Source organism: Pyxicephalus adspersus, chromosome 8 (assembly GCF_032062135.1).
Source record: "Pyxicephalus adspersus chromosome 8, UCB_Pads_2.0, whole genome shotgun sequence".
NCBI lineage: Eukaryota > Metazoa > Chordata > Amphibia > Anura > Pyxicephalidae > Pyxicephalus > Pyxicephalus adspersus.
The window spans coordinates 40,662,207-40,676,450 of NC_092865.1; the positions used below are offsets into that span (position 1 = coordinate 40,662,207).

At 39.5% G+C, this 14,244-nt stretch overlaps 2 protein-coding genes across 2 annotated transcripts in view; one reads left to right on the forward strand and one right to left on the reverse strand.

Annotated features, from left to right (window-relative positions):
* LOC140337260 (flavin-containing monooxygenase 5-like) overlaps positions 1-6,552 on the reverse strand; it is a 30,192-nt gene extending 23,640 nt beyond the window's left edge. Inside the window, exon 1 of the mRNA XM_072420912.1 lies at positions 2,790-6,552. Coding sequence (XP_072277013.1) covers positions 2,790-2,807 — 18 coding nt within the window. The 5' untranslated portion in view covers positions 2,808-6,552. The remainder of the gene's footprint in view (positions 1-2,789) is intronic.
* Positions 6,553-6,876: 324 nt separating this feature from the next.
* NDUFA6 (NADH:ubiquinone oxidoreductase subunit A6) lies at positions 6,877-9,158 on the forward strand. The gene is made up of 2 exons (XM_072420133.1): positions 6,877-7,052; positions 8,986-9,158. The coding sequence occupies exons 1-2, from the start codon at positions 6,917-6,919 to the stop codon at positions 9,141-9,143; spliced, it is 294 nt and encodes a 97-aa protein (XP_072276234.1). The 5' UTR covers positions 6,877-6,916; the 3' UTR covers positions 9,144-9,158.
* Positions 9,159-14,244: the final 5,086 nt, after the last annotated feature.

Genomic DNA, 14,244 nt, shown 5'->3' on the forward strand with positions numbered 1-14,244 from the left:
ATACACTCACCTGTTTTTTTATCCCTAGACACAGAGAAAGCTATTGGTCATGATGGGTGGCCATTCCTGCATCTCATCTTACAAGACATTGACCTGGGCACCTTGTATCCTGGCACACATAGCTGTACTGTACTCGCCCCCTACTACTTTACAAGGGCAAAGACAAAAGGAGAGTCTGGGTAACGGGCAAAAGGTCAGCTCAGGCAGCATACACTCGCAGGGTCAAAAACAGGTAAAGTCAACAACAGTAAATGAAACAAATAGTATTCTATTGAGGACACAGCTCCCCCTATGTCCTTTCTCTCACTTATTGGCCCTGAGTGCAACTTCCTTTGGTTCTCTACAAACTGTCTTCTTTTGTGTTCTCCTTTACTGTAAAGATAGATTGATCCATGAACTTATCCCCTTTGAACTACTATTGGCACAGCTTCTGCAACCCACACATGTGATCTGTGTCCTATAACAAATCCTCATGGATGCACCTAATCCTTCTGTCCTCTTACACTCTTGCTATTGGGAAATAGACCTAGGCTCCCCAATATTAGACGAGGATTGGGAAAAATCATTTACCATGACCCACAAACCTTCCACCTCATGCAGGGCCCAAGAAAAGAAATTTAAAATCTTGACACGCAGGTATAGAAGTCCAGTTGATATCCAAAAATACGCTCAGCTACTTCTAACTCTGCTGGCGGTGTCATAACCATAGGTGCTCCATGTTACATATTTGAGGGAATGTCCAGCTGCCCACTTTTCCTTTTTCTATGTGTAGGAACAGGAACTACGTTACTCCTTGGATGCGTCACAAAAAAACAAGCCTAATGGAAGTGATCTTGATATTGATATAAATGGTTTTTTGCTATGCTTGCTTGTTCTCTTTCTGTGTTCTCCACATGTCAACTGGCTATGTCAACAACTGTTTTTTATTACCCATGCTGTTTGAACTTCATGTTAGTTTTTTTCTCCCCTTTGTATGTTTCTTACCTGTCTTATATTTGAAAAGTCTTTAAATAAAAAAGAACGTTTAAAAAAATATGGCTAATGCTAGGCCATTTCAGTCACCTGGTCTGACCCTTCTCCTCTACAGATTTTATATTTAGAACTTGCCCTTCTGTAAAATATTGTTTAGGAGATTAAATAAAGTCTTCTCCAGGATCCTGCCATACTATTCAAAATGTAATCATTCAAGTTAGGATATTTTTCTTCCAATGAAGGCTTATATTTTAATTAAGCCTCTGACAAATAAACCCACAAGGCAACTATTTGGGTTTACATCTAGCTGACAAACAGCTGCTCTGAAAAAAAAATATTGAAACTGTAAACAAATGCATTATTCTTGGGAAGTGTTAAAATTTATGAGCTACCACATACACTTACCTGAGGAGGCAGGAAAATATTTTGCATAGTCTTCAATATCAGGAAAACAAAGATGTCTCCATTAACAATGTATTTAATTGACTGGTCCAACCACGAAAAAAATTCCTTAGGCCCTTGTGTGACAGCCTTCAAAAATTCCATTTAACATCTGTAAAGGGACTTTATATTCATTAGAATCTTTTATTTGTTGGGTAATATTATGTGTAACTTAGTAATAACCATAGTATTAACAAAATCAGGTTCTTGTCCCAAAAAGACTGAAGGTTATGGAGGCAATTGGGGTACATCTTTATTGACTATAATTTAAAATGCTAATTATTACCCATACAGCTTTTGCATGACTTTTAAAATACATTTTCTGCAAGGTAAGTCAATGTACAATATCTGGCTGTTCTTTTCATATATGTCACACCTTATTGATTTGGTTTATTTCTAGTTTTTTTACACTGCAAAATCTGGGATTACTTTTTCTGATTACTAGGTCATTTCATCTTATTGTGGTGATCTACATTTTCTTTCTCCATGTAAAGCATTTTTCTGTAGCAGTGGACTGTCACACACAAAACTCTTTCAAAATCAAAACATATACAGCCCCATCTATTGGCCATACCAATGTGCAAAGTAGCAAGCAAGGCCCCTAAACCATAATTGTGCCATTCTGTGCTGCCGATTCTGCATGGGTTGGGGTGGAGGGCCACAATCTGGTGCTTGTTGGCTGCACAACCTCCAAATCTTAACAGTCTTTAGAGAGGACCACACTTAGATTAGCACAGTGGTATCCAGAAGGGCTGTGTAAATTAGAGACCAAGAGTTCTAGGACTCACTTGTAGCCAGCCGTTAAGGACGTCTGCAGTGCCTGCAAAGATGCTGGGTTTGCAGAATTCGGTTAGTAATTGAGCAAAAAACACTTAGTCATCTATGATCAGACCCAGACACTCCATAGGCATGGGAAGAGGATTTCTAGAAAAATGTCTACCAAAGTCCTTAGGAAAATGCAATGTATTCCTCTGACTTTAATCCCACCTGACATTTCCGTGAGCATCATCAGATTGTCATGAAATGGGATGGCCCGACATGCACCTGGCTCTTAGGAGCATCTGGATCAAACTTTCTTTTTAACAAAAACCCTTGAAAACATTTTCATGTCTTGGGGAACCGCTGCTATAATTACTATAGCCACAGCTTACAGTACATTAGTGTTGGGGGGAAGAATGCCTCTTAGATTGCTGGCCAGTGGAAAGAATGTCACCTTTACAGATAGTAAGGGTGGAGCAGTGGTCTGTGAGAAAATGTTGGTGGTCCACTGAAAAATGTGGACATTATTTGCATTTGTTAGGTTTTATTAATATTAATAAAACAAAAATAATATTCTAATAAATTCTTATATTCTGAATGACAATGTTCACACTTACATTTTGCAGTAAATTCATGAACTGTACTGGAAACAGAAAAACGAAGGGAGGCGCAGCGTGACGTTGGTGTAGCCATAAGTCGAATGAGGCAACCGTTGCCGAGCTATTTCTTGTTTGGTCTTAGATTCTAATAAAATAAACCCATAATGAGTGAGAAAAAGCAAACAAATATTTTGCATTTCTTTAGTAATACCAAAAATAATGAAACTAATGATAATAGTAATGCTTCACCTAACCATGAGCTGATCAATGAATCAGAGCCTCCACAGTCCTCGCAAGGCACCATTAGGAAGATCATTATTTACCAAATGTATTCATCCTTTCCGAAAGGTTGGCGACTGCTGCTCTGGAGGAACCAAGGCTGAGTAACACTGATCTGGACTCTGCACCATTATCAACATTTATGAGGCTGAAACTAAAGAGAAATGTCACAAATATGAAATTATGTTCCGCTATGGCAAAGCATAATAAGGAATATAGGAACATGTAGATAGGTATCATGAATGTCCACTGAGGTCATAAAATCCTTCATTGGAAAATAGAAGCTGGTAGTGCAGAAGAACAAGAGACCTTCCGGACTAGTTCCTATCCTTATACAGGACCTGACCACTAGGGGGCATGAAAAGGTCCTTGTACTGGATGGGAAATAGCCTGCTCACACTGAAAAAGGGTAAATCTGTTAAATCTGAATGTCTCATCAGAAAAAAAAAATCAATCCTCATAAAAGACTTGTGAACAAGGAAGTAGAATGTAAAATCCTTTGAAAGTCTTTAACCTTGTGAGATAGAGACATGGCATACTGGTGGCTGGAAGTCATTAGGCTGATCTAGAAATACATTGAAGTCTCTTCCTAAGACTCAAACTACCTCTAGTAATCAGGATAGGTGGAGAAGCGCTGTCTCCAAAAATTCGAGTTTGGGATAATTAGGATCAAACTGTTGCATATGTAACCAAGATAGAATCAATGACTTCTTTCAGAAAAAGCATTCTACCATCAGTATCTTAATTTCTGACCATTGGTCTTTAAAATGCCAGCTGTGTTTCAAGAGTACAACATTCACTCCCCTGGGTCTGGCGTCAGACATAGACCCAAGATATGCCCAGTTATAGTATCGGTCTGTGAGTTTGGATAATGCACTTCTCTTAAAGTTTGTTTCCTGTAGAAAGGCAATATGTGCTTTTTGTTAGCATAAATCACACAGAAGAGCAGCCTCAGTTCAGGTATTTATAACCCCTTGGTATTAAGGGAGAGTATATTTAAATGGGCCATGTGGGAAGGATAAATTAATATATCATATAATTAAGGGTAGGGATAAGAGAATGGGGGGAGGTGGTGCAGAAGCAAAAATAGAATTGCTTAAAAATGGGAGAGGAAGGACTAAGCAAAGAGAAAAGAATCGGAAAAGGAAGAATAAAAAACTTGTAATGGCAAATATCTTAATGTAGGGAATTCCCTTAACTCCCACCAAGCAGTGGGATCTACCTATTTGGGGGAGTTAGTTAGCAATGGGTAGAGTAAAGAGGCGTGCCCAACCTGTGAAGCAGAAACCCTATTTATTATTGTTATTATTAAACAGGATCTTAATAGCGCCAACATATTACGCAGCGCTGTACATTAAATAGAGGTTGCAAATGACAGACGAATACAGACAGTGATACAGGAGAGGACCCTGCCCAGAAGAGCTTACAATCTAGTAGGTAGGGGGATATGTAGTGGTGGGAAGTAGTGATGGTTTCAAAAGACAGAAGAAGATGGGTAGGCAAGTTTGAATAAAATGGGTTTTGAGTGTAGGGATTTGAAGGCGAAGCTCAGGAGCTTGAATTTGATTCTAAGGTGAAATGGAAGCCAGTGTAGAGATCTGCAAAGTGATGCAGCCGAAGAGGAGCGTTGGGAAGGATGGATGAGTCTAGCTGCAACAATCATAACAGATTGTAGAGGAGAGATTGTTAAGGAGAGAGTCGGGTTAGTGGAATACCTGAGAGAAGGAAGTTACAGTAGTCCAGACGAGAGATAAGAGCATGTACAAGGAGTTTGGTGGTCCCAGGGGATTTTGGAGATGTTGCGTAGATGAAAGTGACAGGACCTGGAAATGTTCTGAATATGCGGGGTAACTGAGAGGGCAAAGTCAAAGGTGACACCAAGACAACGTGCCTGAGGGGAGGGACACTACATTAGACAATCAAAAATAAAGAACAGACCCACCGCTAAGATCATGCCTGATACAGTAGTAGGTTTGGGGAACATCAGAGAACCACATCAAAAATATATATTAGGCAACTATAAACAATATAAGGAATAGTGTTAATGCAAGTGTTCAGTCTCAGACAGGAGAGGTCTAAAAGATCTCCCCGCCATAACCCATATCATATTGGAAGACAGTAATCAGCATCAGCAAATGAGAGTAAGCAAGTAGTAACAAACTGTATGGCATTCAGTAGCATCCAGGAGAGAGAAAAAAGGTTCAGTCCTTACCCAAGAGATGGAGCATTAGTTTGTCACTAAGAAGGGATTGTTACACCAAGTGCAGACTGTTCTTAGGCTTCCATGGAGGGATGAGGATGAGCCCATTTGTATGTAGCATGACAGTACTAAATTAGGTCAAGTAGCAGGCGCATCTTTAATGTGCCTGGACATATCTAGCAGTAGGTGAATTTGAGCGCCATCAAAATCAAATGGTCCTTCAAGCCATGCTTTTCACATAATTGTTACAGGGAAAACAGTGAACTCACAGATCACATCACTGGGCATAACGGACGACTGTGACATGGAGTCAGGGACCCGATGTACTTAATCTCCAGCGCTGTTGTCAGGGCTTTAGCCAAAAGGAAATTAAGGATAGCAGTAATGGTGGCTTTCAGATCTGAAGATGAGGTAGCCTCTGGCTGGCCACCAACCCTGATATTATTTCTGCAGTTGTGGTAGAGGCAACCTTGGGTAGTTTCCTGGGCGAGCTCCAAGTTTTAAAGACTTATATGAATTTGTATTAAGAAATCCTTGCAGAGGGAAACACTGGATTATAGGGCCTGCAGGATGTGTGGACACGATCTTTGATTGAAAAACTGAAAGCCCTGGGTCTCTACACCACAAAAATACTGTGGGGGAAGAAAAAAAAAAGTTAATTAAATCAGAACATATTAATTTATAATGCCATATAACCATAGAACATAGAGTACTTGCTCATAGAATCTGGGTATATATTAAATGACAAGCACTGGATCCCATCACAGTGCCATGGACAGTGCCACCAAGTTTCTTAAACCAACTCATGTTCATAGCAAATAACAAGCAGACAAGGAAACAAAACCCCCTAATCTATATTAACTAAGATTAAAATGACATTGGTTAGCTACTGATTACATGCATATTATCTTAGCTACATACAGAGCTGAATACCTCTGTAAACGCATCCAAAATGGTTACGTAATGACTAAAGCTCATTCAAACCTGCATCAACACCCTGAAAGGCTGGAAAAACAAGAAAATGTGTTTGCCAAAGTGTATTGGTTCCTGGCAGTTTTTATATACTAGTACTATTGTAACTGTGTAAACACCTAAATAATGCATACAATCCAGTATTTAATGAGCAAAATTAAGTTGAGCAACAACAGAACTGTTTATTTTTATAAGTGCCTGACCCTGCTTGTGAGCTTGGCAATCAATGTGATTTCATGTTGTGCTCGGCAACCTGGACCTCCTTCCATCACCATCAGGTGTGTTAGAATAAGTACACAACTCAGCTGGACAACTAATTCACAACCAGTTTGTGGACCCCCAATAATACCAGATCACCCCATCACATGTCTGACACTCCCCCCATTTCATCCTGCAATAATAGCAATGCATTCCAATCACCCTGAATGCGCCCTATCCCCCAGCAATGTCAGTGTACCCCCCATCATATCTGCCCCATATAACTAGCAGTGTGCCCTATACTAAGGGTATGACACCCCAGACAATATATAAATCACATGGCCACTGTCTCGCTGTGTGACGAGATTACAATACATCTCTCTGCCTCTCACAAGCAGTTTCCCGGACTTAAATTGATCCTGGAGGCCCCGCCCACTTCCGGTTGCTGTCACTTCCAGGTCCTTGTACCGGATGAACTAGCCGCTTCCAAAGGAAGATGGCGGCTTCGGGTAAAGTTGCTGCTACTCGGACTGTTGGGGCCGTAAAACCCCTTCTCAGCAGAGACCTGGGCGAGGCCAGACGTAGGGTGCGGGAACTGTACCGAGCCTGGTACCGGGAGGTGCCCAATACAGGTGAGCAGCCCGGGCAGAGGAGAATGGCTGCCCTGTCCGACCTTGCCTGCCGGTCACCTTGTGGGAGCTCGGTCCTTGCTGGATGTACAAGCACACACACTACATGTCAGCCCGTATACCTTGTGTACATTACACATCCAGACTTATTATAGATAATGACATTCATGGATCTGTCACATAGCCACCCATGTACTACCCACACATTGATTCCACATTTACTCCAATCACAATATATGATTGGTGGCCCGGCAGAAATTAAGGAAGAAGCCGGCCAGTGATGACATGAAAGTGAAGCCCACTTAGAACTCTGCCAAGTGACGCAGCGGCACCTGTACAGCCAATCAGGCTGCTGAAAGATTGTTGCTAGGCAGAAGAAGGAAGATGTCCAGGCCCAGCGAGGGAGTGCGGATAGGTACGTGTTGCAGGGTTAAGTTCTGTTTTAAAGTGGACGTAAAAAAAATAAAAAAACATTGGGAGATAAAGCTAACTGACATAAGAGATGTAATGTCTCTTATCAAAAAGTAAATCCCTGGGTCCTGGTGGGGTTTTGTTTTGTCTCTCCACTTTTGGAGCATGCACCAGGTAGAGTAGCTCTGTATGCAGCATTGCCAGGGACATTGTAACTCTGCACATGCACACAACATCAGAATTATATCATCAGTGACCAAAGGCCATCTCTGTGCGCCTGGCACTCTGCCATAGAGTTGGCGGTGAAAATGGCGACCTCCTAGAACGTGACCGTGACAAATCCCAGACCTGTCATTGCTGTAAAGTGTCTGCACACAGGTAAGCCTGTGTCTTAGTTGGCATGGATGCTGTGCATACTTACTGATGATAGCACAAATAGATCAGTATTGTTGGCATTGTCTATTAGCTGCTGCTGCCATCTTTTAGTCCTAAAGAAATTGCATTCTTTCACAAGGAAGTCAGGCAATGGCCACCTACTCCACCGAGTGTAAGTTTACAGAGTAAATTCCATCCCCAGATTATGCCTATTGAGTACGAATGTCCAGAGATACAGGTAAATACATAAGGTAAATCTAAAATAACACCCCATATTACAAGTATGTGCTTGGGTTAAACCATTACACCAAAGATGAAACCAGTTGGGTGAATGCCCAGCCATGTGAGTTTACAGTCTGGGGAGAGCGGGGTGGAAGCTGTAGCAGGTTATTTGACACATGACGTGCGGGGAGCCAGAACAGCAAACTCTATAGCGGTTCACGTCTGTATAGTGAATATTACACAGTATATAGCACCAACATATTACATATCGCTGTACAAAGTCCATAATCATGTCACTAACTGTCCCTTGGTTTACTATGTTAATGACATATTACTATGATAGGTATAAAGACATTTTTTGAGGGAAAGATTATTAAGCTAACCACGTGTTTTTTTGGGACGTGGGAGGAAACTTTTTTAAAAAACAGATTTTTTACCTTACATAAACGGGATGTCTACCTTTTTATGTAAAGTGAAAATTCTGAGTTTAGGTAAGCTTTAAGGTTAGAATATCTGGAATTGTAGGAGGAACTGTTTGGAGGTAATGGATTGTTTGTAAGTTAGTAGTTTGAACTGAATTATTGGTGGCCTTTGGAGAGAGAGAGAGAGAGAGAGAGAAGTAGTTAGGTGAGTAGCAAAGTTCAGTAGGAATTAAAGGGGTTTCAGTGTGTTAGTTGGGAGGCCACAATGAAGGGTGTTTTAGAATGAACCCAAAGCAGTAAATGCCGGGGTAGCTTCTGTCTATAACAGTTGAAAGAAGTAAAGAAGGAATTTTAATGTGTTGTTCTGGTTCTTTTTCTCCATTGTTGATCGTGTTTAATGTTATAAGGGAAGGTTGTTCAGATGGCATTGGTTTGCTTTGTACTTTTGTTGACCCTTCACTTATGTCCCATGATTTACTGTATGTAATCATTTTTATTTCTTCCAGTACATCTTTATCAGTTGGACATCAGTGTGAAACAAGGACGGGACAAGGTGAGAGAAATGTTTCAGAAGAATGCTCATGTCACTGACCCAAGAGTGATTGATCTCCTTGTCATCAAGGTAAGCTCTTATTCTCTTTTTATAGTCTTGATGGTATTCTAAAGCATTAGTTTTTCTTTCCACCTACTTGTCTTATTAAGTAAGAATATATACACCTAGACTGCATCATTCCTTCATGCAGCGTGGGTTCCTGAGGAGCCACCTGGATATAAATGACAACAGTCAACACTTTTTTGTGATAAAAAAGTGTCTAAAACTTACTGGCGTGGTTGACCCTGCCTAGTACTTCTTTACCCTATAAAATCAGGCACCAAGAGTAAATCTAAAAGCTGGTATGGATCTTGTAGGAATCCCTAAAATATAACCCCCAGGGTACAATTTTTTTTAATAAGACAATAGTTCTGTTCCTGTAAGTATAATGGTGAAAAAATGTTTCAAAGAACATTATTACTGACTGACAAAAGTTGCCGTTGTGCTCATTTGTGCCCTCATCTTTCTGACCTAATGTCACACTATATACTCCTGGTATTATTTTATTCATCAGACATTGATGGTTCTATTTTGCTGTAAATATATGGGATTTTGCTTCCTATCTGTCTGACCGCTCCTTTCAAGTTTCTTTCAATGGTAACTCCTCCTCACCCACTCTCCTCCCTGTTGGTGTTCCCCATCTATATCCTTTTTGTGAACTGGTGCCCAAAACTGGACTGCATATTCCAGATGTGGTCTGACCAATGCTTTGTACAGGAGCAGGATTGTGTCTCCATCTCTGCAGTCTTATTCCTCTTTAATACAAGAAATTACTTGGCTGGTTTTAGATATTGCATTGCATGCTATAAGTTCATGATCTATCCGAACCCCTGTATACTTTTCCATTTTTGACTCCCTCAAATATATTCTCCCTAGACAGTATGAAGCATGCATGTTGTAATATTTTCTAGCAGAAACTCATTTATGTGATTCTTAATCTAACGCTCTATTGGCTAAGCCTATTAGTATTGAATAATTCATAAGAAAAAGAAGGCTTTTTGTTGCAAGGATCATAAAAGAGTATTCAACAAAATAATAATTACAAAAGCTGGTTTGTAATTACTTTGTTCCCGTTTTAAAGTTGGGTACCAGATTGGCCTTATGCCAAGGTACCATACCACTATTTCCCTTTCCTCTCAGGGATAGAGGATCCAAAGTTGAGAATACTATGGTTGACTCAGTTGTTCGGGGGCCTATAATTTTTTAAAGAATGGGGATTAGGTAGGGGGTTCAGAGATGAGAGAGGGTACATTTAAACTAGATGTCTGGAGGGTGGTGGAAGTGTATCACTTCCTCAGGTGTCCCCTGCCGGCCAGGGTGTTTGGCCAACCCTTGACTAAGTTTGAGAGCCTCTGCGATAGAATAGGGGGGTGACAAGACACTTAGTTTTGGTAATATATTCTTTGTTGAATGCTGCCCCAACTCAGTATGTACCTCTCTATTTTAAAGCATAGGAGAGGGATCTGGAAATCAGGCTATAAATTTGTATCCAGATGGTAAAGGACACCAGAGCGCTTATGCAGTATATACCTGTCCCAGAGGGTTGTTGGCAGTGTGGGAAGGATAAGGGTAACTTCCTTCAAATTTTCTGGGCCTGCCCAGGCCTAAGACAATTTTGTAATTCAAGATACTTTGGCCCTGCCTTCTTCATGCTGCACCAGAACACCATCCCAATAAAGGCTTACAGGCGAACCATACTCACATGTGATGTTGGCACAATCGTGCATCTCTCTGTTCTGTAAGCAGAGTACACCACCCCCTGTGCAGCTGTGGATATGAAGGATGTCCCACATTATTTTATTGGAATATCTCACATTTGGTACCAAATTCTGTAATACATGGTATGAATGGCTGTATAAGACAGGTATAGCCCTAAATAGGATGATTCATACTGACACTAAGTAGAAATACTATAATTACGCCATGGGATAAGAATGTAATTGCTGCTCATCGGGGATGTGTTTTTCAATTTGTCAGCAATCTGTGTTTCTCTACTCCGGATGCTAAATCACCAAGCTAATGTATGTTTCATATAGGGATTCAGTGTACAAACCATAGGCCTTTTTGTTTCTATGTGCTAATGTAATGTTTGTTTTTTTATTCTTTAAATAAAGAATTTTATTAAAAAAAAAAAAAAACAAGGAATGTAACTACACAAGATTTCCTTTCATCCCTTGCACTTGCAGGATCAACAGGTACTGAAAGAACAGACATATTTGTCTAAATAGTTTATGAAAGTTATGATGCACAATATACTACGTACATTTAGTATTTGTCTGCAGATACTTGGACTTGAATTTAACTTGATATCTGCCTTTTCTAATCCACTGTTAAGTAAAGACTGAGAAAGTGGGAGAAGTAGCACAAGAATGTGTTAAAACACTCACATGCTAAGTGATGTAAGTGAAAACAGTGACAGAGGTGAAACCTTTAGAATTGAAGAGTTGCTAAAAAGAGTAAACGTGTCTGATTTGAAAGCACCATTACACCCAAACCAATTTTTGAATGTCCCTCAGAAAACTTTAAATGAAAGAATATTCAAGTTCCAAACCGCATCAGCTTTGACACCTGATTACCCTTTAGGGAACAAAGCAGTTTTAACATTTCTACTAAGGACCTGTTTATTCATTGGTTTTCATTACTTCAGATAAAGTAAGGGTTGAATATATGAAAATACATCATTTAACAAGATTTAACCTGCTTTGCCTGCAGCTCACTTTCATCATACACAATCTGTCTACAGAAATGAAGTGTAACGCCCTGCTGGTCCAATGCAGTCCCTGAATTCTCAAGTAGATTGCTCAATCAAGCTCCATGGTGTGTGGTGTTTGTTGTGCATTCCATCAACAAACAACGTTCATCAATATTAGCCTCTAAAAAATATATATAATAAGTAATTTAAAATAATATTAAAAAAGTTTGTTTCTATGCAACCTATGGCCATAAATATGTATTAGGGAAAATAAGATGCCAATAATTAGGGAATGGGGGGTAACAACAATTGCAATATAAACAATTTTCAATGAAAATAAAAATACTTGGAAGGTGGCAAATTGAACACATTTCTAATGGACTGTCACTACGATGGGCTGCCTTGACATGATTGAAGTTTTAACCCTTTTAATTCTACTTAAAACAAAAAATGTTTCATAATTTAATCTCATAAACACATAGAACAATCTGATTATGGATTTAGCCATGTACATAAATAATAATTACTTATTATATATTAATAATAACTGACTGACAGAGTGATGGAGGAATACTAATAAATTAAGGGAAATATAACCTAGTAATAAGGACACTGGCCACTAGATGGCACCTGTGGTACAGACAAGGATACAACACATCCACATTCTGAACATTGTCAAATGTGAAATTCAAAACAAACCCTTTGAAATTATCAATTTTTGTTTATGATGGATATTACCCTTGAGATTGCATAAAGAAGATTTATATGATCAGGTGAATTTACTGAATACAAATAAAAAGAGTACACAGGTCAGATAACCATTGTCTGAGATGATTGGTCGTGTTCACCTCAGACAAAGGTGAGGTGTACAGGGGTCACCAAACATCGATCACAGAACCTCATGGCGGATCCATGAACGATGATGGGGAATGATCGCAATTTGGAAAAATTAAGGAGAGCATACTAGCTCATCCTCCCCTCTTTACAGAACAGAACAGGCGCTGTGTGTACATTGCTTGTTCATTCATCTGTCACTGGAAACCATCATGACAGATCATTTCTAGCGAGGAAAATCCAACAAGTGTACACAGCCCAAGATAAAGCTTCATGGATGATGAAGTAATCACCTTACTAAACATATTACATAACAAAAGAAGACATATCTGGTTTTATATATATATATATAGCATACCACATCATCTGTAAAACATGGCGGAGGCAGTGTGATGGCTTGGGCGTGCATGGCTGCCATGGCACTGGGACACTAGTGTTTATCCATGATGTGACACAGGACAGAAGCAGACGAATGAAATCTGAGGTGTTCAGAGACATACTGTCTGCTCAAATCCAGCTAAATGCAGTCACATTGATTGGGAGGCGTTTCATAATACAGATGGACAATGACCCAAAACATCCAGCCAAAGCAACTCAGGAGTTTATTAAAGCAAAGAAGTGGAATATTCTTGAAAGTCAGTCCCTTGATCTGAACCCAATTGAGCAGGAGTTTCACTTGTTGAAGACTAAACTTCTGACAGAAAGGCCCACAAACAAACAGCAACTGAAAGCCGCTGCAGTAATGCCTGGGCAGAGCATTAAAAAGGAGGAAACCCAGCATCTGGTGATGTCCATGAGTTCAAGACTACAGGCAGTCATTGCCAGCAAATGGGTTTCAACCAAGTATTAGAAATGAACACTGTATCTTCAGCTTTTGATTTTGTCCAATTACTTTTAAAAAAATTAATAAAAAATTGAAAAATTATTGAAAAAAAAAAAAAAAGAAAAATCAGTACCTTGAATTGATTATCAAACCTTGGACAATTATCAAACTGGCACTTTTTCATTCACATTTTAAATTTACACTCTGGTAGACAACCTTTCTATGTAAGGTAAAAATTACCTTTTTTTGGGCTCCCATTCTGTGGCTACTCCTTCTGCACATGCCTGATACAATGGGGGGGGGGAAACCTGGAGGATTTTGAGACAAACTCAACACCTTAAACCAATCCTGGAGTATGGTAGGGACCTATACCCAAAAAAAGAGGCTATTGTGGAAATCCTTATAAAAGAGATGTACGTTGTCCACTTTTGGTGGGGTACTAACGACTTGTTCATTTACTGATATAATTAAAAAAAAAAAATATATATATATATATATATATATATATACATACCATCCTTTGATGGGTGCCATCGTAACACAATAATCAGTGTTATTCAGACCACCTATCAGTGGTTTTAATGGTAAATGACTGATCTGTGCATATTCTTAGACTAACTCCAGTCATCTGTATCACAGTCATCCTTTCCTGATTGCTCTTGAGTAAGAAAACTTGGAAAGACTACGGGAATCATTGTGGTCAAGATTTAGCACCTATGGCACTAATGGAGATGAATAGATAACCCTTTTCCTTATGTCATTGTTATTGTAGCCGATACCCTTTTCATTCTGAATTATTGAAGGTGAAAAAAAAAACACTATAC